The sequence below is a fragment of the Mustela nigripes genome, chromosome 16, assembly GCF_022355385.1.
Source record: "Mustela nigripes isolate SB6536 chromosome 16, MUSNIG.SB6536, whole genome shotgun sequence".
Taxonomy (NCBI): Eukaryota; Metazoa; Chordata; class Mammalia; order Carnivora; family Mustelidae; genus Mustela; species Mustela nigripes.
Genome location: NC_081572.1, coordinates 25406012 through 25426549, shown reverse-complemented (window position 1 = coordinate 25426549; position 20538 = coordinate 25406012). Strand labels below are relative to the sequence as shown.

General features: G+C 59.4%; 1 protein-coding gene across 18 annotated transcripts in view; it reads right to left on the bottom strand.

The window, feature by feature from the left end:
- The window catches only part of CACNA1G (calcium voltage-gated channel subunit alpha1 G), a 62643-nt gene that overhangs the window by 5523 nt on the left and 36582 nt on the right, over positions 1 to 20538 (bottom strand). For 4 of the 18 annotated variants that reach the window (XM_059379235.1, XM_059379216.1, XM_059379223.1 and 1 more), the window contains 18 exons: positions 19843 to 20274; positions 18885 to 18985; positions 18557 to 18680; positions 16847 to 16915; positions 16525 to 16709; positions 15554 to 15680; positions 13611 to 13736; positions 12922 to 13011; positions 12154 to 12346; positions 10163 to 10216; positions 4995 to 5146; positions 4115 to 4224; positions 3348 to 3481; positions 3044 to 3114; positions 2823 to 2901; positions 2607 to 2728; positions 2065 to 2418; positions 1227 to 1370 (listed from right to left, as the gene is read on the bottom strand). In XM_059379235.1, coding sequence (XP_059235218.1) covers positions 1227 to 1370; positions 2065 to 2418; positions 2607 to 2728; positions 2823 to 2901; positions 3044 to 3114; positions 3348 to 3481; positions 4115 to 4224; positions 4995 to 5146; positions 10163 to 10216; positions 12154 to 12346; positions 12922 to 13011; positions 13611 to 13736; positions 15554 to 15680; positions 16525 to 16709; positions 16847 to 16915; positions 18557 to 18680; positions 18885 to 18985; positions 19843 to 20274 — 2667 coding nt within the window. Of the gene's footprint in view, positions 1 to 1226; positions 1371 to 2064; positions 2419 to 2606; positions 2729 to 2822; positions 2902 to 3043; positions 3115 to 3347; positions 3482 to 4114; positions 4225 to 4994; positions 5147 to 10162; positions 10217 to 12132; positions 12347 to 12921; positions 13012 to 13610; positions 13737 to 15553; positions 15681 to 16524; positions 16710 to 16846; positions 16916 to 18556; positions 18681 to 18884; positions 18986 to 19842; positions 20275 to 20538 lie in introns of all 18 variants that reach the window. The other 14 variants (XM_059379218.1, XM_059379226.1, XM_059379220.1 and 11 more) reach the window with 5 other exon arrangements.

Here is a 20538-nt window from a genome sequence, read left to right as displayed (position 1 = left end):
GGTGGGGGTGGGGGGTGGGGGTGGGGGGGGATTTCAGTGCCTACAGCACCCCGGGGGAGGGGAGGGCCATCTGTGTGATTGCCTCATCATGTCCTCTTCTCTCCCTGCACCTGCCCCCCACCCCCACCAGCCTCCTTCAGGATGGGAGGCTTTGGGAAGGAATGTGCTCTCTCATGGATCATTCCAGGTCATTGCCAGGTTGAAGTCCCTACAGCCCTCTGAGACTGAATTCCAAGAGGCGATTCAAGAGGTCAGGAACCCTAGGGGCAGGGTGCCTTCCTATGTGAGGGTCACTATTCCTTTGGATCAGGCTACAGGTGTCCCAGGTACTGGGAAGCTGCCTTCCCTTTCCTCCACCCCACAGGGCCTTTCCTCTCTCCCACTAACACCTGTTTCCTTGCCTCCACTCCAGGCCTCCTGGGTGCTTCCCTGCAGCACTAAGCCTGGAGAGATGGCAGGGGGCCCTGCCAAACAGAGGGGGTCAAGGGTAGCCAGATAGGTCACGAGGTGGGGAGAGGTGGATAGGAGAACCCCAGAAAGCTGAAGACCCGCTTTTAGATGGGACTGGGGGAGAAAAACCTGCAGAGCTATGGAAAGGGACTGGGCTTATGGGGGACACCCCGCCACAGTGAGATCCCCAGAATCCACTGTCAGCTAGAACCTTCCATTCCCTCTCAAGGCCAGGTCAGAAAGCACTGACTATTGAGAGCCCACATTATGTCTGGTGGGCTTCACGGCTAAAAAAGCCACCAAACAGAGGCTTCAGGGATGAGTACTGGACAAAGGGAAGAAGCCGACTATGGCCTAAGGCATATCCTTCCATGGATCCCCTGCCCACCCGCACTATCCCCAAAAGCCCTTCTCCCCTGGATTTGGCACCACACTTCCTCCACCCACTAAGGTCCCACTGCCAACTTGTCTTCTCCCCCATCCTCTTCTTGTCCAGGCTCTTTCTGGCAAATGCCCTCTGTCAACCCCCCCTCCATTCATCCTTCTGCACTAGAAATGCAATCTCAGTGTCCCTACCTTCCAAGTATGTGTTCCAAGGGCTGATCTCAGCTGGTAGGAACCCCCAGCTGCCTCCTGCCAAGCCCGAAGCTCAACTTGAGGCCCTGAGGCTGTTCCTTCTCCAACTACCCAGCGGGCAGGAAACACCCCCCCCACCCACCTCCCCAGAAGCACGGCACCACATGGCACAGCCCGGCACAGCACGGGGGCACAGTAACCTGTGGGTCGGAGCCGCAGGGGCTGCGGACGGGAGGGAAGGCAGAGGGCTGGCCCCCGGGGCCTGCCAGCTCGTCCATCAGCTTCAGCTCCCCTTCCAGGGAGCCTTGGATCAGCAGGGATATGGTGTCAAACAGCTGTCTGTCCTGGGGAGGACCCGCCCAGGAGGGGAGCCGGAGAATCAGGGGAGCGGGGTTTAGAGGGGCAGCGAGGGCAAGTGTCGCGGTGGCAGGGGATTGACAAAGAGACACGGAGGGAGAAAGAGGAGGAGGTCACACGCACGCACATAAGCACACGCGTGTGCACGCACACCAGCAACAAAGAGACAGGAGAAGGAGGAGGGGGACAGGACAGAGGAGAGGTGTGTGTGTGTGGGGGGGGAGAACGGGAGCAGGAGATGAGAAGAGCTCACAGGGAGAGAGGGAGAGGGAAAACGCAGGTAAGGAAAGGATGGAGAGATGGAACCAGGCGGGTTGAAAGGTGGGAAGGAGAGAGGTTCGGTAATCGGGCAAGGGTAAGAAAGAAACAGGAAGGAAACAGAAAACTTAGCCTTGAACCTGAGAGCCGAGAAGGGGAAGCCAACTGGGCTGGAGGTGCGGGGTGTGGACGAGCCCGCACACATGCCCGTGGCTCACTGGGGTGGCCCTGGGCTGCGAGGGTGGGCAGCCGTCGCTGGGGACGGGCGGGGGACCGCTCACCCCTCAGCATCCGGGCAGAAGGGGCAGAAGGATCCAGAGGGGGCCCTGGGGTCTGCCACACTGCCCGCTCCCTGTACACCACCCGCCGAAGCACGGGCCCCCAGTCCCACGCCCCTCTCGGCAGGGGTGGCCATCTGCTCACCGTGGGGTGCTCCAAGGAGAAGCGCGAGGCCTCTCCAGCGTGGGCCGCGGTGTGCGGGGCCCCAGGCTTGGGGCTGTCGGGGCTGTCGGGGCCCTCGACCCCCGGCCAGAGGAAGGGGCTGCCCAGCGGCGAGTGGGGCTGCGGGCTAAGCGTCTTCATCTCCAGCTCCAGCTCGGCCTCCAGCTCGGCCTCCTCTTTGGCCTCCTTGTTGCTTTCCTCCAAGTGCTTCATCAGCACGGCGATCACCACGTTGACCAGCACGAACTGGGCCGTCAGCACGAAGGACACGAAGTAGATGGGGGAGATGACTGTATTATAGCAGGTGGACTCCTGGTCACAGTCCCGGAGGGTGTCCTGTGAGCGTCAAAAGCATTACACACTGTCCTGGGGAAAGGGAGTTCTGGAGGGTTCCTGCATGGAGGAATCCCACACGTTTATTCACAGCCACTCATCTTGCCAAGGAATCTGGGCTCGAGGAGTGGACCTGCCTCCCTGGAGTCAGGGCCAGCCCCGGGAGGGCTCCCACGGCCCGGGGTGCTCACCTTCATGATGCCGTTCCAGTTGTCCCCTGTAGAGACTCGGAAGAGGGTCAGGAAGGCCATGCCAAAGTTCCGGAAGGTGGCATGCCGGCCCAAGCCCTCGCAGGGGTGTGTCTCGTCACACTCTAGAGGAGGAGGGCAGGAGAGAGAGGCTGGAGTTAGTGCGGGAGCCCCTGGGCCTCCAGCCCTGGCTCCTCTGCCCTCCCCACCCGGACTCACCCAGGTCTCCAAAGAGCTCCACACCCAAAGCTGCAAAGATGAAAAACAACAACATGAAGAGAAGTCCCAGGTTCCCCACCTGGAAGAGAGGAAAAGAAATGGGAAAGGTGCCACTGGGTCTCCCAGACAGCTTCCCGGAGCTCCCCCACGGCTTGTCCCTTTGGAAAGCACCCCCTTCTCCCCGAGAGGACCCCCTCCCACCCACCCCCGCCTCCAGCTACCTGGGGCAGGGCCTGCATGACTGTGTCCAGCAGCGCCCGCATGCCTACAGCCATCTTCAACAGCTTCAGCACTGCGGAACAGGACAGCGTGGTGAGCACCCCCCCCACCCCAGCTCTACCCCTGCCCTGGGCCCGCCATGACCCCCAACCCTTCCCTTTGGCAGAGCCTGGGCCAGGGAGAGAGACCCGTGGGAACACACATGCATGAAGTCCCTGGCCAGCCACAGAGCCGCCCCCCGAGCCCCCCCCCCCATTTCCGCCTGTGCAGGGGTGGGGTGGGGTGGGCAAGCAGCCAGGCACCAACCTCGGGCAATGCGTAGCACCCTCATGATGCGGATGATGGTGGGATTGATGGGCAGTGAGGCATTGACCTCGATTTCCTCCAGCGTGATGCCCATGATGGACAGCAGCACGATGGCTAGGTCCAGCTGGTTCCACCTGGAAAGCCCAGCATACAGCTCCCTGAGTGGGGGAGGGGCGCGGTAGAGGAGGGGGCAGTTGTGGCAGCACAAGTGACTACAGAATGGAGGGTGGAGGTCAGTCAGTCCCCCCTCTCCTCCCTGCAGAGAAGGCATGGCTTGACTCCAGTCACCAAGGCCCAGGTCTTCCAAGGCTTCTACTTTTCATTTGTAGTCACTCCATTTTTTTTTTTTTTTAATGTGGAACTTCTTTGCTGTTTCCCGGGTGCCGAGCACTGTTTTAAAGGCTTTACAAACAGGAACTCACAATCTTTACAATATTATTTCTCCTTTTATAGATAAGGAAACCAACACACAGAGAAGTTAAGGAACTTACCCAAGGTCATCAGCTTCTAAGTGGTGGCACCAGGATCTTAATCTGGTCCAGGCAGTCTGGCTCCAGGCTCTGTGCTCTTAAGCCCCAATCTGGGCCACATTGATTTCCAGCTGCCTGCGTCCCCCAGGCCCTGGATGCCCCCCAACTCCCCCTTGCCATCAGCCCTCGGTGGGTCCTGGAGTGGAGGCTGAACCTCAAGGGTCCGGAAAGCTTTCCATGTATTTCCCTGGGAGACATATTCCCCCACTCCCTGCTCACCCCATCCCTCTCTGTTACCTGTCTTGGAAGAACCGACGGAAGCCAAAGGCCACGAGTTTAAAAACTGACTCCAAAACAAAGATGACGGTGAAGATATAGTTGCAGATCTTCAAGGCTTCGTCCAGGATCTGGCAGGGAGGGAGGGGGGGCATCTATGCAGGGTTTCCTAAGGCCCAGGGAGGATGTCTGCCCCTCCCCCTTCATCACACTCCCAGATCGGGGAGACAGGTGAGTCTAAGGGGATCTTTCTTTTCTGTCCCTGCCATGATGGTCGACCGTTGGCCACCACACCAGGATAGAAGAGGCTCTTCACACATGATCCAGGCTTTGTGTGAAAGGGTCTCTCTCCTTGAGGGACGGGGAGCAGACCACATGAGAATGTGTTGGAAGGCACAGAAGGCTAGAGCCTGGAAAAGGGCCTTGTGCATTTCTAATTCAACATCCCCATTTTACAGATGGGGAGCCTGAGGGCTGGAGGATCACTGACAGTGGCCGATCTCAGGAGTAGCAAGATCGTTGGTGAGTTGAGAGCTGGACATTCACTAGAATCGAAACACTGAAAGGGCAGACACTGGTCTTCACTGGTCTGCCTTCTTTACCCTCAAAGGGAAAAGAAACCCCTGGCGGGCACTCAATAAATATTTGTTGGGTGAAGAAGTCAGCTCTTCCACTTCCTGGCCGTGGGACTTTGGTCCAGTAGTGGAAGCTCTCTGAGCCTCAGTGTCCTTATCCATAGAGCCAAGACAGTACCCGCTTCCAAGAGTCGAGGCAAGGTGTACAAAAGGAACTCCTGTTGGGGGCCGAGGACTTGCCTGAGGCACCCCTGCGGAGGGCTTGGCCTCCCCCTGCAGTCCCACGGCTGGACCCAGGGCCCAGAGGCCCGGTCACTCACTCCTACCTGGGGCTGCTGGTAGTGCTCCATGGCCATGGTGACCACGTTCAGCCCAATGACACCCGTGATGAAGAGGTCCAGGTAATGGCTGGTGCACAAGTGGTGGACGAGGAGCCGGAAGCGGGAGTAGTCTGAGTAGTAGGGTTTGCACTGGGCCTCTGGGGGCAGGGGGAGAGCAGAGCAGCCATCGGGCCCCTGCCCATGGCGCCCCCACCACCCAAGTCCCTCACAGCCGCCAGCCTCTAACGCCACAGCTGCAACATTCCAGTGTCCTCCGCATCCTCACCCTCCACACACTGCCTTTCTCGGGGGGGCGGGACTGGGGGGCTCCCTCGACGTCTGCCCTCCAAGCATCTGTTCTACGGGCTACAGTGGGGTGCAGAAGGGCTCAGGACATGCAGAGCTCCCCGCCCACATTAGACACCAGGTGAGCCCCGTCCCCAAGGCAGCCTCCAAAATCCACCAGCCCCTCAGAAAGCCCTGACTTGGTGTTCCGCAGTAAGGCCAGATCAATAAGATGGAAAACAGCCGGTCTTATCAGGCTCAGAGGCAGCTCCATCAACAGAGAGGCAAAGGCCCTCGCTCCTTCACCACGCGCAGCCCCTCGTGGGGAGCAGAGCGGATTACACAGAGCTGGGATTTGGGGATAACACCGGAGATTGAAAATCGAACATCTTCTTGGCTGGCCGCATGGACCCACCCGGAGGGCCTCGGAGGGGCCCTCATGGTGGGGGGGCGGTGCAGAGAGGCGGCCACAGGGCTCTGCGCTTCCCAGATTCATCTGGGGTGAGGGGTTCCACCTGAAGGACTCACCCAGTTTCTAATGAGGCCATGCCCCGCCTGCTCCTGGGGGTCAGGGCGGCGTCACACTACAGGCTGGGCTGGAAGCACTGTCTGAGATCTGTCAGAGGCGTATTTCCCTTGTAATTAGTGAACCACTTAGTTATAAGATCATGGTGCCAGAAGGTTGGCCGGCTAAGCAGGCAGAATGAATCTGGGGGCAGGAGATGGCAGGGGGCCCCTCCTCCAGGTGCTGAGCAAAGGCCAGGCCAAGTTGGGGAGGGATGTCAAGTGGAGGCGGTTGACAGATGGGTCAAAGAAAGAAGAGGCTCCCCACGGGGAGGCTTGGGGCAGCCTCAGGTCCCAGACAGCCCTTCCCCCTCTAAAACTCTAGGGCAGAAGCCAGCCAGCAAGGGCTGCCGCCTCTGAGGCCCGTGCCAGGCAGGGCTGGCTGGCTCAGGGGCAGCAGGAAGCTTGGGGTCCAGGCCAGCTCAGATATAAATGTCCTTCCCCATGCAGAGGACGATGGAACAAAGAGGTAAACTGAGGCAGGGAGTGACCTGGCGGGGTGCCCCCACCAAAGGCCAAAGGAAGAAGAGCACCCAAGAGCTCCATGTGCCATCTCACCGGATGCCACTCTCCAGCATCGGCCTTGAGGTGTGGATAACCAAGAGGCAGAAAGTCCCGAATGTTCTGGTGCCCCAAACAGTGCATGAGGCCATCGATTTTGTTTTCAGAGATGGGCCAGCCAGCTCTGGCTTCGTTAGCTCAGATGGCCCTCTGCTCCCCAGGGCGGGGGCAGGTCGAGAGGCGCGGGATGGGGGACAACATGAGGCCACGGGTCATCCACACTGCGATTGTGGAGGTGGACCAGGTGAGCCAGGCCTCTTCCTTCCTTCAGTACCCACGAGAACCAGAGGGCGCTAGCCGCCCTGCGTTGCCTTAGCAGCTGGAACACTGTCTCAGCATTAATCTCCGTAAGTGCCGGGAGCACCCGATCCCATTATGCTAAAATATGAATGGAGAATTAACTAAAATGTTTGAATACAATTAGGTTAGAAAAAGTGGCTCCTTATTAGCCCCGTTATTAGCTGAGATAATGCAGAGGAAGAGGTGGGGAGAGTCTCCCCTCTCCCCTGTTCCCCTAGTCTGACAGCATAGGCAGCCCCAGGTCAGACAGAGCTGAGGCAGACAGGATTAGCCTGGGACCCTCCTGCAGGCAGCCCGGAGGAAAGTGGGCAACAGGGCTGAGGCTGGACCTCTTGCTCAGTGACAGGTGCCGGGCCCTTGAGGTCTGTCCCTCCAGGCCTGACCCCCACCCCAGACCAGCAGGTGCCGAGGCTGCCCGAAATCCCCTTTCAGAGCACAGGTCCAGAGAGTCCCAGGGCCAGTCTGATCAGCACGCCCTTGACCAGCCCCTCAGTTTTACAGAGGGAGAGAACAAGGCCCCGCACAAGGGAGCTGTCCATACACTGAGAGGCCATGACAGAGCCAGGACCCGAACTCCCAGCCCACATTTCCCGCCAGGTGCCTGGTGGGTTTAGACACAAAGCCTTATGGCCTTGCCCCAGAGGGGCCCTTCAGAGAATTTGCCCAAAGCTCTCACTGTTAAAGTTTGGATGATGCCACCTGCCGTGGCTCCTCAGCTCTGGGTTCTACAAGCAAGCACCTAAGCTCAGAGAAGTAGAGACCTCCCAGAGTAGTATTGCGCAGGTCTGGGACTCCAAGGGCTCTGGCCGTAGCCCATCTCCCTGCCCCCCACCAGTATAAGCTGCCTTGGAGAACTGGCGGAGCTGGTGAGTAGCAGTGGAAGGGCACCCCCAGGACTGCCCAGCCCCCAGCCAGGGGCAGGAACCAGGACAGGATGGACGCAGCACGGCTGTGAGTGAGGGCAGCAGGTGTGGGGGGGTTAGTAGAGCCCAAGGCACAGCCGGGGCAGAGGGTTTGCAAAGAAGAGTGACAGGCAGGAGGCAGAAGGCAGGGGTCACTCCCAGGGACGCTGGCCCTGATGGCAGAGGCCACACCTTCAGCTGCCGTAGCCAGGCCTGATCCCAGTGAGTGGAAATAGGTGCCACAGGTGGCTGACAGGAGTGCCCCTGATTGGCTGGTGATCCCGGTCCCTCCCTTCGTGCCCAGAGGCTGGGCTGGACCTAGGTGTCCTATCAGGCCCATTCCCCTGATAATCAGTGAGTCTTTCCTTCTGCCTTTCCCCAGGGTCTGGCCGGCCCCCTCCTCTGGGAGCGGCACAGAGTGGGAATAGAGCTGGCTGGGGGGTGTGGTGCCCGGGGTTGGCGGGGGAGGGGGGGTTTCTTTCTAGCTGCCCCAGATTAGAGTGTGTGACTTTGTACCCATCATACAGCTGGGTAGACCATGCGTCGCCATCGCCATCCCCTGGCAATGGGTTGCAAATGCAGATGATCTGTCCTCCCCTAGAGCAGCCCGTGGGAATTTCTAGGGCGGGGCTCAGGTATCTGTGTTTTAATCTGTTCTTCGGGTGATGGCTTATGTGCCCAGCAGTTTGAAAAGCTCTAACTAGAGACCACACAACAGCAGGTTTGGGAAAGAGGGTTTTGGGCTGGTCTGAGCCCCTGAGAGGGGTCTCTGAGTCTTCATCACTGGCTGGAAAGGTAATAAGACACACCCTTGTCATCAGGGGACGGGCCTGTAAGTGCCAACAGGAGCATGGTGGAATGTGCCCAGAATGGGGGTGCAGCGTGCGGGTAACACAGATGCAGGGCATTGATTGGGTGTCTTGGGAGGAGACCTTAGGGCCAAGAGAGCCTGAGTGCATTCATTCCTGGTGGAGAAGCCTCTGAGGGCCAGCCCTATGCCAGGGCGGTATTGGGGGAAATGTGTACTTGTGGGTGTTCAGTCTGCAGACCAGGTGACCCCATAAGGGAAGAGCTGAGGCTACTTCCTCCTCCCATCCCCTCCCCGCAACACATCAGGAATTGGCAGTACAGCCTGACACAGAGACGTGGGACCCAGGCAATCCAGACACGAACCTGCCAGAGCCTCCCAGACCCTCAGACATGTACACAGTTGCTCAATGCCAAACACCAGAACCTGGCACCAAGGGGACGGGAGACATCAATCCTCAGGGATGGCCTCCCAAATTGAGGCTCAGGGGTTCCCTGAGCCCCCATAGATCAGGCAGCCCAACATCTAGAGGGCAACATCTGCCAGTCTGGCTTCTGGGGGAATGCAGAATGGTGGGGAAAGGTGCAGCCCAGTGGTCCCCAGCCTGAAGTCCCAAGTCCTCTGCAGCCCAAGAAGGCAGTTGAATGGGGGTCCTTACGTCCTTATGTTTCAATATTTCTAAGAGCTCAAAAGAAATCAGACCTAGGCCTACATTAAGACCCCACAGACTGATCTAATGGCAGAAGGGTCCTCCTTTGCTATCGTTCCGGGTGAAACCTTCCACAGCACAGAGCTCTGGGTAGCAATTAGATGTGCCTTTGATTAGCAAAAGCAGTGAAAAAAGTCATTACGGAGGTGCGCCTAACTTCAAAAGCAGGCTCTTAGAACGTGGGTTCTGCTGGAGGAGGTGATAAAGGGTGCCTTTGGGGATGAACAGGTTGGGAACCACTGGGCGAAGACAGGGTAGAACGAGGCCCCGCAGCCCTGTCACAGGCTCCCTGAGCCTCTGACCACCTGCATGGTGCCTGGGAGCCGTGTCGGGGCAGCGTCGGGGCAGCAGCGGCCTAAGTACCGGGGCAGGACAAGCAGGAGCAGAGCCTTCCCAGGGACACGGCTCTCAAAGACAAGGACCCAACTCACCCCTGACCAGATCCCTGGCTTTTCTGGGAGGTGGAGGGGAGACGCTGGCGGCTAACTGAGGCCACGATTCCCAATCCTGCTGTTTGTAGCGATGACATGGTCACCGCGATTACTTGACTATTAACGAATCTGTTCAATTATTCATTGTTACATTTTAAAAACAAATCCTTTCCCTCTCTGCTCCTTTCCTCCTGCTTGCTTGGATCAAAGTCTCCCCATCAGACAAAAGGAGATAGGTGAGATTTGCAGCTCTAATAATCGAACAGTGTGACCTGGGGGGAGGAGCAGGAGTGGGAACGGGCAGCAGGGGGCAGGGCAGCTGGGCCCTTGGAAGCCCTGCAAGGAGAAGGAGGGTCCCCTCCCGGAGGTGTGGGAGGAAGGAGCGTGCAAGACCCTCACCTCCCCATCCGGCGTAGCACAGGCCTAGAGGATGACTGACGCAGAGCCCGGTGCCCCAGGGACCCTCTGTCCCTCACCCCAAGAGGACGGAATCAATGAGCCAAGGACGAGGGAGCAAAGAGGACCTCGCGGCACGCGTGAGGCAGGCCTGGGGGCAGGTAGGGCCTGACTGCCCCCGGGCCTCGCCCTGGAACCCACAACCCCAGACGCAGTACCTGGCGCCGCGCTGGAGTTGCTGCCGGAAGCAATTACATCGTCCAGCATTAGATCTAAAAGAACGAAACACGACATCGGTCACTGGCCGGACCAGGCGGCCTGGGCGGGGCCCCCCTCTAATCAGCACGCTCCCCCTCGCCTCCAGCCCTCACTCAGCCTATGAACGGGGTGCCCGGAGCACTAGCACAGGTGGTTGGTCCTAAGCGGTTGTCAGGCTCCAAACTCTGGCCCCAGGGCATTTGAGGGAGGTGAGCCAGTGGGCCTGCTCCTCAGGGTCACAGGGGCGGGGGAAACAGAGGTATGGGGAGGGGCAGGCCGCCCGTCATCAGAACAGATGTCCACTCCTACCCGCGCCTCAGCCGGGGCAGCACCTGAGAGAGCTCCAGACCCCAGAAGGGGAGCCAGCTGGTCAGGCAGGGCCAGAAGCGCCTCCTGCCAAAAGAGTTCCATCTGGAGAGGCCCTGCTGCTGAGGAGGCAGACGGCAAGGAGGGGCGGGGCGGAGCAGGGGTGGGAGCGTGGCTGCTGGGGGTGGTGCCCCTGCTCAGCTTCAGACCTCCATGGGGATAGCCCAGGTGGGGCCCCTACCCCAGAGTTGAGCAGGGGGCGTGGGGCACGGACGTTGAGGATGTGGGGCGTTGAGGATGTGGGACGTGGAGAACTGCACCACCCACCCCTGCCCAGAGGCCAGTATCTCCTCGCCATTGCCATGGGTCCTCCCATCCAACAGGGAGCTCTGGCCTGGTCCCTCCATCACCCAGCCCCGCCCCCTTCCCCCCTCCCCCCCTCTCGCTCCACGTGCTCTAGGTGCCCCCCACCGGTAGCAGGAAATGGGCCAGGGGCAGAGCGGAGGGAGGGCCACAGCAGCCCCCAACCCCTTTGTTGGTACTCACATTTCAACAAACCAAAGGGAAAACTCAGAGCACTGCACACATCTTACTGGCGTGAGGAAGAAGGTTTATGACAGGGTGGAGGGAAGGGAACCCCGCAGACCAAACAGAGACAGCACAGAAAGTCTTAGAGAAACCCACACAGAAAGATACTCAGTGAGACGTGGGTTGTGACTGAGACAGAGTCACAGAGATTACTGAGTATGAGACAGGGACCCTGAAGACAGGGAGACAGGTGCACACACCCCTGAGAAACAAAGGGGCCCCCGCGCCTGTTCCTTCTCTCGCATCCTTCCTGGAATCTGTGTCTTTTCCCTTAGTGTCGGCCTACCCCTGGTGTAAAAGCATGAGCAGGGACGGGAAAGGGCCTCCTCCAACCAATACCGAGAGATGCTGGAGATCCCAGGTGAGGGAGCTGAGGGTTCTAAGGCCAGAGAGTCATGAGCTCAGAGTTCCTATAACCTCACACCTGCCCTGAGAGATTTCCATGCCCCCCAACCCCCGGGGTGGGAAAAAAAAAAAAAAAAAAAAAGGACAGCCAGGAAGCTAGGGGCTTTTGCTGGAGATAGGGAGAGAGAGTGAGTCTGGGGTTCTCTCACGCATCGTCCATTTGTAAGTTCTGCTGAGGTCTTGCTCAGCAACTACAGACCCTAGGCAGGCACGGGTTCAAGGTGCTTGCTCCCCAAACCTGGGGCAGGTGAGTCTGGCACCTTGGCCAGTCCCTGGGTGTCTGGACGCAGGCAGGCCCCAAAGCAGCAGGATTCTCAATCCCATGAGGCTCCTCTGCGAGGTGAGCTGGGAGGGGTCGTGCATCACCTTCTGCCCGGCATCCTCCGAGAAGTGTGATGCTGAGACCCGGGGAGCCCCGCAGCGTGGGGGTCGCTCCCTCTCCCCCATGGGGCTGGACTAGTCTGCTTCATGCGTGCTCTAAAGGCTGACATGCTCTTGAGGGGAAAGGAGGTGAGGAGGGGGGGGTGGGAGTGCCTTCTCCCGGTCCCCCCGCCCTCCCCAGCCCCTGGTTCCCTGCAGTCACAAGGCCAAGGTCAAGCACGACTCAGAGAGATGTGGAAAGACTACCGACCAGCCATCTGCTTCTCCTTACTCCTTCTCTTTTTCTCCAGTCTCCGTAGACGCTTCTCCTCCCGCCGCCGAGCCTCCTCCTCCTCCTGGTGCTGCCGGCACTTGTGGAAGTTCTCCACCACCACGCCCACAAACATGTTCAGGACAAAGAAGGCCACAATGAGCAGGAACGAGATGAAGTACAGCAGCATCCAAGGGTTGTGGTTCATGACGGGCTGGTGGGGATCAGGAAGGACAGGTGGAGGCATCAGCCCAAGGAGGCATCAGACCTGGCTGCCTCGGGTAATTCCCCACAGGCTGGGCTCATTAAGATGTGCTCTGCAGACTTGGGTAGCTACAGGGCCCCAGTGGGAGATCTACATGAGTGATGTGGCTTTGGTGTTAAGCAGGAGGGAGCGGCGGGGACTGTGGCAAAGGAGAGGTGTAGGTATTCTATCAAAAGGGGCAGCTGCTTCCTTGTTCCAGTAACTCCTGCACTGAAGGAATTCAAGCCCTACGTTCCCAGATCCTTAGACGAATCCTGAGCGGGCCCAATTCTGGATTTGAATGTGAAATCCACTAATGTTTAGATGTTTGCTGCTATTCAAAAAAGTGTAAACATGTTGCAATCCAACAAAACATGCCAGGATTTGGCCTGCAGGCTACCAGTCAAAAAGCCTCTGCTGTAAAGGGTGATGCCTCCTTGACGGCATTCTGTCAATTAGCCTCTCTCTTTCTGTCCAGGGCCCACACCCCATCATGCCTAGAGTGGCCTGAACCCAAAGGTGAATCCTGCCTACCGTGGCCCTACCTGCTGGTCCACACCCACGGCATCCAGCCCGTCGTACATGATGTCCACCCAGCCATCCTTTGAGGCCAGCACGAACAGGGACATCAGAGCCTTGGGGGAGGGGAGGAAGGAGACACCATCTGAAACCTAGACTGTGTGGCCAAGCGACCCACCACCTGTCCCCAGAGCACCTCCTGGCAGCAGCTCAGGGGACCCTCGCCTTTCAAAGGTCAGGCTTGAGTCACACTGTGGGCCCCTCGAGAACTCTCTGTCCCAGAGCTTTATGGCTGGTGTGAAGCCAGAGGAGCCCCAGGAGATGATCAAGGCCTTTGACCTTGGCCAGGTGGAGGAAGGGACACCAGAGCCCTGGAAATCCAGGAAGCAAAACCAGGCCGGGTCTGGGAAGCAAACCAGCAAAAGTAAACGAGCAATTTCGTTTTCTACGTGGCTCTATATTTGCGAACGTGGAGGAGAAGGGGTTGCCTCGACAGTATAAATGTGTCCTGCCCCAGGCTAAGCAGACGCATCCATCATCTCGTTGTGCCCTTCCCACGAGCTTCCATGGAAATGCCAGGATGACCCACACATCCGCCAACGAGGCGGGGGCCCTGCCAAGTCAGCTGTCCCGCGCGTCATGACGCGTGGACTCGGGTGGTCTCTGGACGCCTGCGACCGCCACCCCCACCCCCACCTCGGAGCATGGAGCTCACCTGGCCGAGGTTGTCGAAGTTGTACTTATGCCGGACCCACCGGTAACTGGCCTCAGCACAGTCGGATTTGTTGGTGATGTTCCTGGTGTCCTCACCTTGGCATACGAAGAACTTCCCTTTGAAGAGCTAGACACACACACACACACACACACACACACACACACACACACCCCCCAGGAGGCAGAGCTGAGTGAGCTGTGGCCACAGGAAGCCCTGAACTCCCCAGCCCCATCCCTCCCACACAAGCCCTGGGGCCTGGGAGCTCCAGCACACCCTGACTGAGGACCCCGTGTGCGGGCGAGTCAGGGGAACACCGACAGGAACCCCCCTGCAGGCACCCCTTCCTCTGGGCTCCTGGGAGCTGAGACCCTAGAGGAGAGAAGGTCAGTGGGGCAGGTGCTGGGGAGGAAGGAACTGTCACTGGTTTTCTGTGAAAGGTGAAGCCATTGGCTCTCCGGGTGGGGTCCCTGGACCAGCAGCATTGGCATCATCTGGGAACATGCTAGAAATGCAAACTCTTGGGCCCACCCCACCCCCACTCTGGGGGAGGGGCCAAATGACATGGTTTAATGGTGTGGCAGGCCAGGGATTATCGACTCCACTTTACAGATGAGGAAAACGGAGGCTCAGGGAAGTAAATTCACACTTAACTAAGGATGAATAACCAGTAGGTGGCAGAAAGGGGCCTCGAATTCAGGTATTTCTTTTTCTTCTTTTTTTTTTTTTTTAAGATTTTATTTATTTATTTGACAGACAGAGATTACAAGTAGGCAGAGAGGCAGGCAGAGAGAGGGGAGGAAGCAGGCTCCCTGCTGAGCAGAGAGCCCAATGTGGGGCTTGATCCCAGGACCCTGGAATCATGACCTGAGCTGAAGGAAGAGGCTTTAACCCACTGAGCCACCCAGGTACCCCGGATTCAGGTATTTCTGATGGGAACGCTCCCCCCTCCTTTCATAACACGCCAGGCTATAACTGTGGGTGGGGAAGGGAATAGGGGCCCAGGAGGACCAGGAGGCCTCGGCAACCCACCAAGGATGGACCAAAGTCTACTGGAAAAGCCCAGGACTGGGCTCCCAATGGCTCCCTCTGCTCATTCAAGCCATTTGGACGTGAGGAGGGGGAAGGGGCGCTGACTATGCCAAGAAGCTCCACACAGGTTTGGCAAATGTACCCCAGCCTGGTCCCTGCGGCTGGAGAATTCTAGCAAACCAGGAACAGCCCTCTGCCCTGGGCAAAGAGGACACTCCAGGAAGCCAACGGACAGGCATGGGAGGGGCAGTAGCCACCCAGGAGCTACCCCGCCGCCCAGACAGCGGGCCGTCTGCCCTGAAGCCAAAACAGCTGCAGCCAGGGGGTTCTGGAAGGCTGGGGCGAGGGGCTCCCCGGGTGCCTGCTGAGACCTGCAGGCAGCTCCTGATCTTTTTTTTCCCTCCCAAATCAGTTTCCTCCCTGGGCCAGAGGCCCAGTTTCCCCAGCAGCCCCCATTTCCTGCCTCGTCTGGGGTCTGCACCCTCCTGCCCGCCAGCTTGCCGCTAACCTGGCCCAGCTGTCTGGGCCCTGGATCCCCAGCTCTGGCCTGCAGCCCACTCAGCTCGAGCAGGGAGAGAGGGGAAGGGATCCCGGAGCAGACGGGGCCGGGGCCGCTTCTGTCCTCTAGCGCGCGGTGTGGGAGGGGGGCAGGAAGAACAGTCTGCAGCTGCCACGGGTCAGCAGCCTCTCTGAGGCCCTTGTCCCCTTTGGGAACCTCTTCTAGGCTCCGAGTTTTCTGCAAAACGCCCAGGAGGTAAAGGGGACTGAGGCCTAGGGCCTCAAGGGAAGTGTCCCTGCTTATTCCTTTCTGGAATCAAGACAGCAGCAGCAGCTGGAGCCTCAGCATCCAAGGCCCAAGAGGAAAGCCACAAGTCAGGTTTTCACTCCCACCCGGCCCCCAGGCCCCCACAAACCTGCACCCCCAGGATGCCAAAAATGATGAAGAAGGCACAACAGATGACCACGATGTTGCCAATGGGTTTCAGGGAGGACATCAGCGTTTCCACTACCAGCTTCAGACCCTGGGCCCGGCTGATGACCCTGGGGAGGGACAGAGGGGAAAAAGAGGGCTTCTCTCAGCTCGGAAGCTCCCTGATCCCTTGCCCTGCCGCCCTCACCACCCATCTGGGCTCCCTGGTTCCCATCCTGGACTCTGGCTTTCTGGGCTCCCCGTGCAGGATACTCCCACCCCAATCTCTCCAAATCTCACCCCTACCTCCCCCACCACTCTCCTCCACTCCCAGATGTCAAAGTATGATCTGGTGGGCTGGGGTGGGAAATCAGCTTGAGAGAGGTAGACCCATGGATGCAGTGTGTTGTGGGGATATGGAGGCTGACCTATAGGAGGCATAGAGGGTGCAGGCAAGGAGGGGGTGGTGGTGGGAGGTGGTTGGCACTAGTCAGCTGGTATTGTCCTCATCCATGGAAAGTCCTGACATGGGAGTGGGCAGTGGGGTGGAGGGTGATTTTGGGACAGCAGATTCTCCGCTAGCAGGATTAGCTGGTGGGTGGTCCCTGAGAGGTGTGTGAGGGTAGGGAGAGGAGTCTGTCACCTCCCCAGGGAGGACGGTCACTCCCCCCCAACTCCCAACAGTGACACCCAAGGGAGAGCTTCAGCTAAAGGCTAGGAGGGCCCTGCCTGCGGCCTCTTATATTGGGGCCTGCCCAAGGCCGGGGCATGGCAGCCTCGAGCAGACTGTCCTGTGGGGACAGTGACGGTGGGAGCATGCTCAAGGAGGGAAACCCCTGGGGCCACGGTTCAAGCCAAGCGATGCCAGGGTTCCCTGTGGGGGTCGCGGTCAGGAAGCAGGGGCTCGTGGGGATCTTGCTCTACTGCTGGCTTGTTGGAGCTGTCCCTAAGGAGGGCGCTCGGCCGGGGACGCACCTGAGTGGGCGCAGGGTTCGCAGCAGCCGTAGGACCCTCAACATGCCCAGGATCTTGGTGCCGCTGTCGGAGACCATGGACACCAGGATGTCGATGATGGAGATGAGCACCAGCAGCCCGTCGAGAACGTTCCAGCTGCTACGCAGGTACGCCTGCTCCCCGAAGCACCAGCCCAGCGCTACCACCTGGGGACGCCCGCGGCATCACTGTTGCCGCCGCCTCCCTTAAGTCCCCAGCTCTGTCCTCCTATTGGGATCAATCTCTCCAACCCCTTTCACCCCAGAAACCAGAGAGCCCCAAAGTAACACCGACCCCCTATTACCTTCACGGTCATCTCTGCCAGAAAGACTGCAGTAAAGATGTAATTGGAAAGGGTCAGGAAGATGCGTTCCTGCAAGAGACAGCAGGCACGTGTCACCCACTAGGACCCCCCTTCCGTAAGCCAGGGCTGCCCTGCAGACAGAAGCCAGGAACTGCCTCCAATATTTGACTCAGGAAAGTGACCCCCACCTTTCCTAACAAGGCAGGCGACCTCCTGTCCCCAGACCTCTCTGTCTCTCACACACACAGCCAGTGCCAGGCCCCCTGACTCGCAGCTCTGTGGACAGTCTGAACAGTGCTGCTTCCTGTCCCCCAAATGGCCTGGAGGGAGAAACATTCCCCCAACCAGTACTGTCATCTGAGTCCTGTATTTCGGAAACCCTCAGAACTGGAGCAGGGTTTACCTTGATCTCTGACCCCCTCCTCCTACTCTCCTCCCTTCTCCCCGCACTTGCTTTCCCGCTGTGTGGCCCAGAAATGGAGCCACAGGGCCAGCAAGGAGCTTGACTACAGCCTGGACCTCTGTTGGCAACGTATTTATGGAGGCATGGGTGGGGGCAGGGCAGGAAAGAAGGTGACCCGGTCCCCTGAAGTCTGCAGGCGGAGTCCATCCCTCGGTGGCCAGGAGAGGGGTGGGGGAGGACTGAAGACGCAGCAGGCAGAGTGTGAGTGTCAAAGAGAGAAACGGGGGAAGGGAAAGAGAGATGCGGGTTAGCGGCAGAGCCAGAGATAGAGGGGCCAAGGGGGAGATGGGGGGTGAGATATGGTGACAGAGGCAGAGGGCCCTGCAGCAAGGCCTGGGGCAGGTGGCAGACAGAGGGGCTGTGTGACCAGCCACCCTTGCTCCAACCCACAAAAGCTCCAGTGCTATGGGTCCCTTCCCCCACCTATTACCAGGCTGGCCCTCCACTCAAAAAGGTTCCTCCATCCCCACCCTGACCCAGCTGGAGCCTACCCTCTGGAGACTAGAAGCCCAGGAACCCAGAAATCTGAAGGGCCGTGTGGGGGCACAGTGAGGAGGGGTGGGGGGTCACTCTGGGCAAGTGGGGCAAGACGCTGTAAGGGGCAAACACGGTCTGGGGTAGGGGCCTATGATGCCCGGCTGGGGAGACACAGTGTTTAGAACCAGCTGCGCCTGAAAACCTACTTGTTTGTGACCTGGCAGGACCAAGAGGAGCAAAGCGCACCCCCCTCTCCCCAACTCTCCATGGCCTGTGGGGTAGGCCAAGCAGGACGTCTCCCCCAATCAGCACAGAAGTCAAAGGTGAAACCCAGACCCTCTGCAAGGGAGCAGGGGAAGCAAGACCACTCAGCCCCAGTGGGGCCTCTCTTGCTGTGTGCATCACTCCAACACTCGCTGACCCACACCTGGGCCCCCCAGGTCTCTGGATCCTGAGCACGTGCTGTCTGCAAATAGCCAGGAGGCAATGGGGCTCACTTTTCACCCAGGTAAGGAGAAGGGCACACCCCCCCCCCCAAGCTGGGCTGCTACAGAACAGTAGGGAAACAGAGGCAGAGGCAGGAGATGGACACGGGAGCCAGCCCAGGTTGCCAGGTGTCAGGGAGAACTACAGGAGACTCCTGGCTCCCTCCCTCCACGTCTGTCTGGGCCTCCTGGCCCACCCTGCTGGCTCTCTGAGCGCTAACCCAGGAGGGGACCGGCACCAAGCAGGCACTCCACAGCCCCCGGGTTTAGTCTTTGGTGACTCACAGCACTGTGGGGGTCGATCTTGGGACGCTCCATGGCAATGGTGATGCAGTTGAGGAAGATGATGACAAGGACCACATGGTCGAACATCTTGTGGGTGATGATTCGGTGACATAGGAGGCGGAACCTGCTGGAAGACAGGCAAATGCTAGGCAGGAGGTGAGCAAGATGACGGTAAGTGGCCTTGCCCTGCAGCCCTTCCCCCTCCTGGGCCCTCCCAGCCCGGGACCCCTCTCTCACTTGCCCCTAGGTCAGAGGACACTTCTGGCATCCCCGAGACGGGGTCACGGGCTCACCCCCCAGGAGGAGAGGTCAGGGACCCCCTGCTCACCTTGACTGAGGAGGGAAGATGTATGCTGACCAGGAGTCTCGCTCACGGCAGCAGGCAGGCAGCCGGGCTCGGATCCAGACTCTTATCCGCTCCCCTCTGCTCTGTTAGAAGGATCACGGGACTTGTGTGCACGACCAGGCCCCCAAGCTCCCCGAGCCTGCCCTGCTCGTCAGCAGTTCCGCGGCGCTCGCTGGCTGTCCAGCCTCTGCCATCCTTCTCTTCCTTTATTCCTAAGACCCCCATCTTCCTCTCAGCTCCGTCTCATCCCCTGAGCATCGCTCACTTCGGTAATCTCCCCCCTCTTGCCCCGCACCCCGTCTCCCAGCCTCTCTGCTCTTATCCTCTCTGTCCCCAGCCCGGCCCCACCTGCCTGGCCTCCTTTTTTCCTTCCTCACGGGGCTTGGAAGCCGTATCAATTATCAAACATTGTCCCCATCACAGCTGTCTGTTCAAAGACACACCTGGGACCAGGAGACACTGGCCCCTTCTCCTCATGGGCTAACCCTGAGGTCCTAGGTCCCTGTGCCCCACCCCTGGAGTCAGAGATGGTGGTGAGGGGCCCAAGGAGGGGTGAATGGGTTAGGGCGGGGGTGAAGTCAAGGCTGGTGATGAGGTCAAGATGGGAGAGGAGGATGGGGAGGGCATGGGTTTGGAGAGATGAGTGATGGGTATTTCTGAGTCACAGGGGGAGGGCCATGAAAGATTCATACGCATCTGCCCGAAACCATCCATATCCACCAGCCCCGCAGATGACGAGGATCTGGGGCTCGGTGGGGCGGGCGTCGGGAGGGAAGGGGCTGCTCGGTGCTCAGCTTCAGAGCTGGCCCCCCTTGAGATCCCTGGGGCATGAGAGGGTATGACAGCAACTCCTTGAATTCCACAGAACGGGGACAGGCTTGTCTAGCTCCCCTCGCTCAATGTCAGGGGTGAGAGGTCACTGTGCCCAGGGGGGGCTCACCAGGTTGCCCTCGTCATCGCCATCATCCCCGTCCAGTGGGGGGTCGTCGGGCCGCAGGGCCCGGGCCAGGCGCCCCGAGGCCGACTTGCCATTGCAGTCCTGGTGCTCAGAGGCTGAGCTGCGGCCGCTGGCTGTGCGATGCAGCGCGGGCACCCGCAGCGTGTCCGGCAGGTCAAAGGAGTTCTTGGCCTCCCGCTCCAGGGACCCCCCATGGCGCCGGTCACTGCCCGCCGGGCTGGTCCTCTCCTCTTCAGAGCTCTCCTCTTCATCCTGGCTCTCTCGGCCCTCTCCCGACAACAGGGACCTCCGCTCCCCGCTCGGGCTCCTCCGCTTCAGGCTGGGAGCGCGGCCCAAGCTGTTCCGGCTGGAGCGCCTGCTGGTCCAGCTGCTGGCTGCACTCCAGGGGCTGTGTGGAGAGCTGCGGGCACTCGGCTGGTGGGTGGGGGGGTCAAGAAGAGGGTGGTCACCACCAAGACCTCCCAGCCCTGCACCCCCTCCCATGCGCGCTGTCTCCTGAGAGCCTCCCTGGCATCACACCAGGTATCGAAGTGTAAAGAAGAGCCCTGGTTTCATATTACTTAGTTCAACTAGCTGTGTGACCTTTGGCAAGTTACTAAACCTCTCTGTGCCTCCGTTCCTCGTCTGTACATGAGATATGACACTGAGACCTATTCCTTATTTAGCTGACTGGCAGTA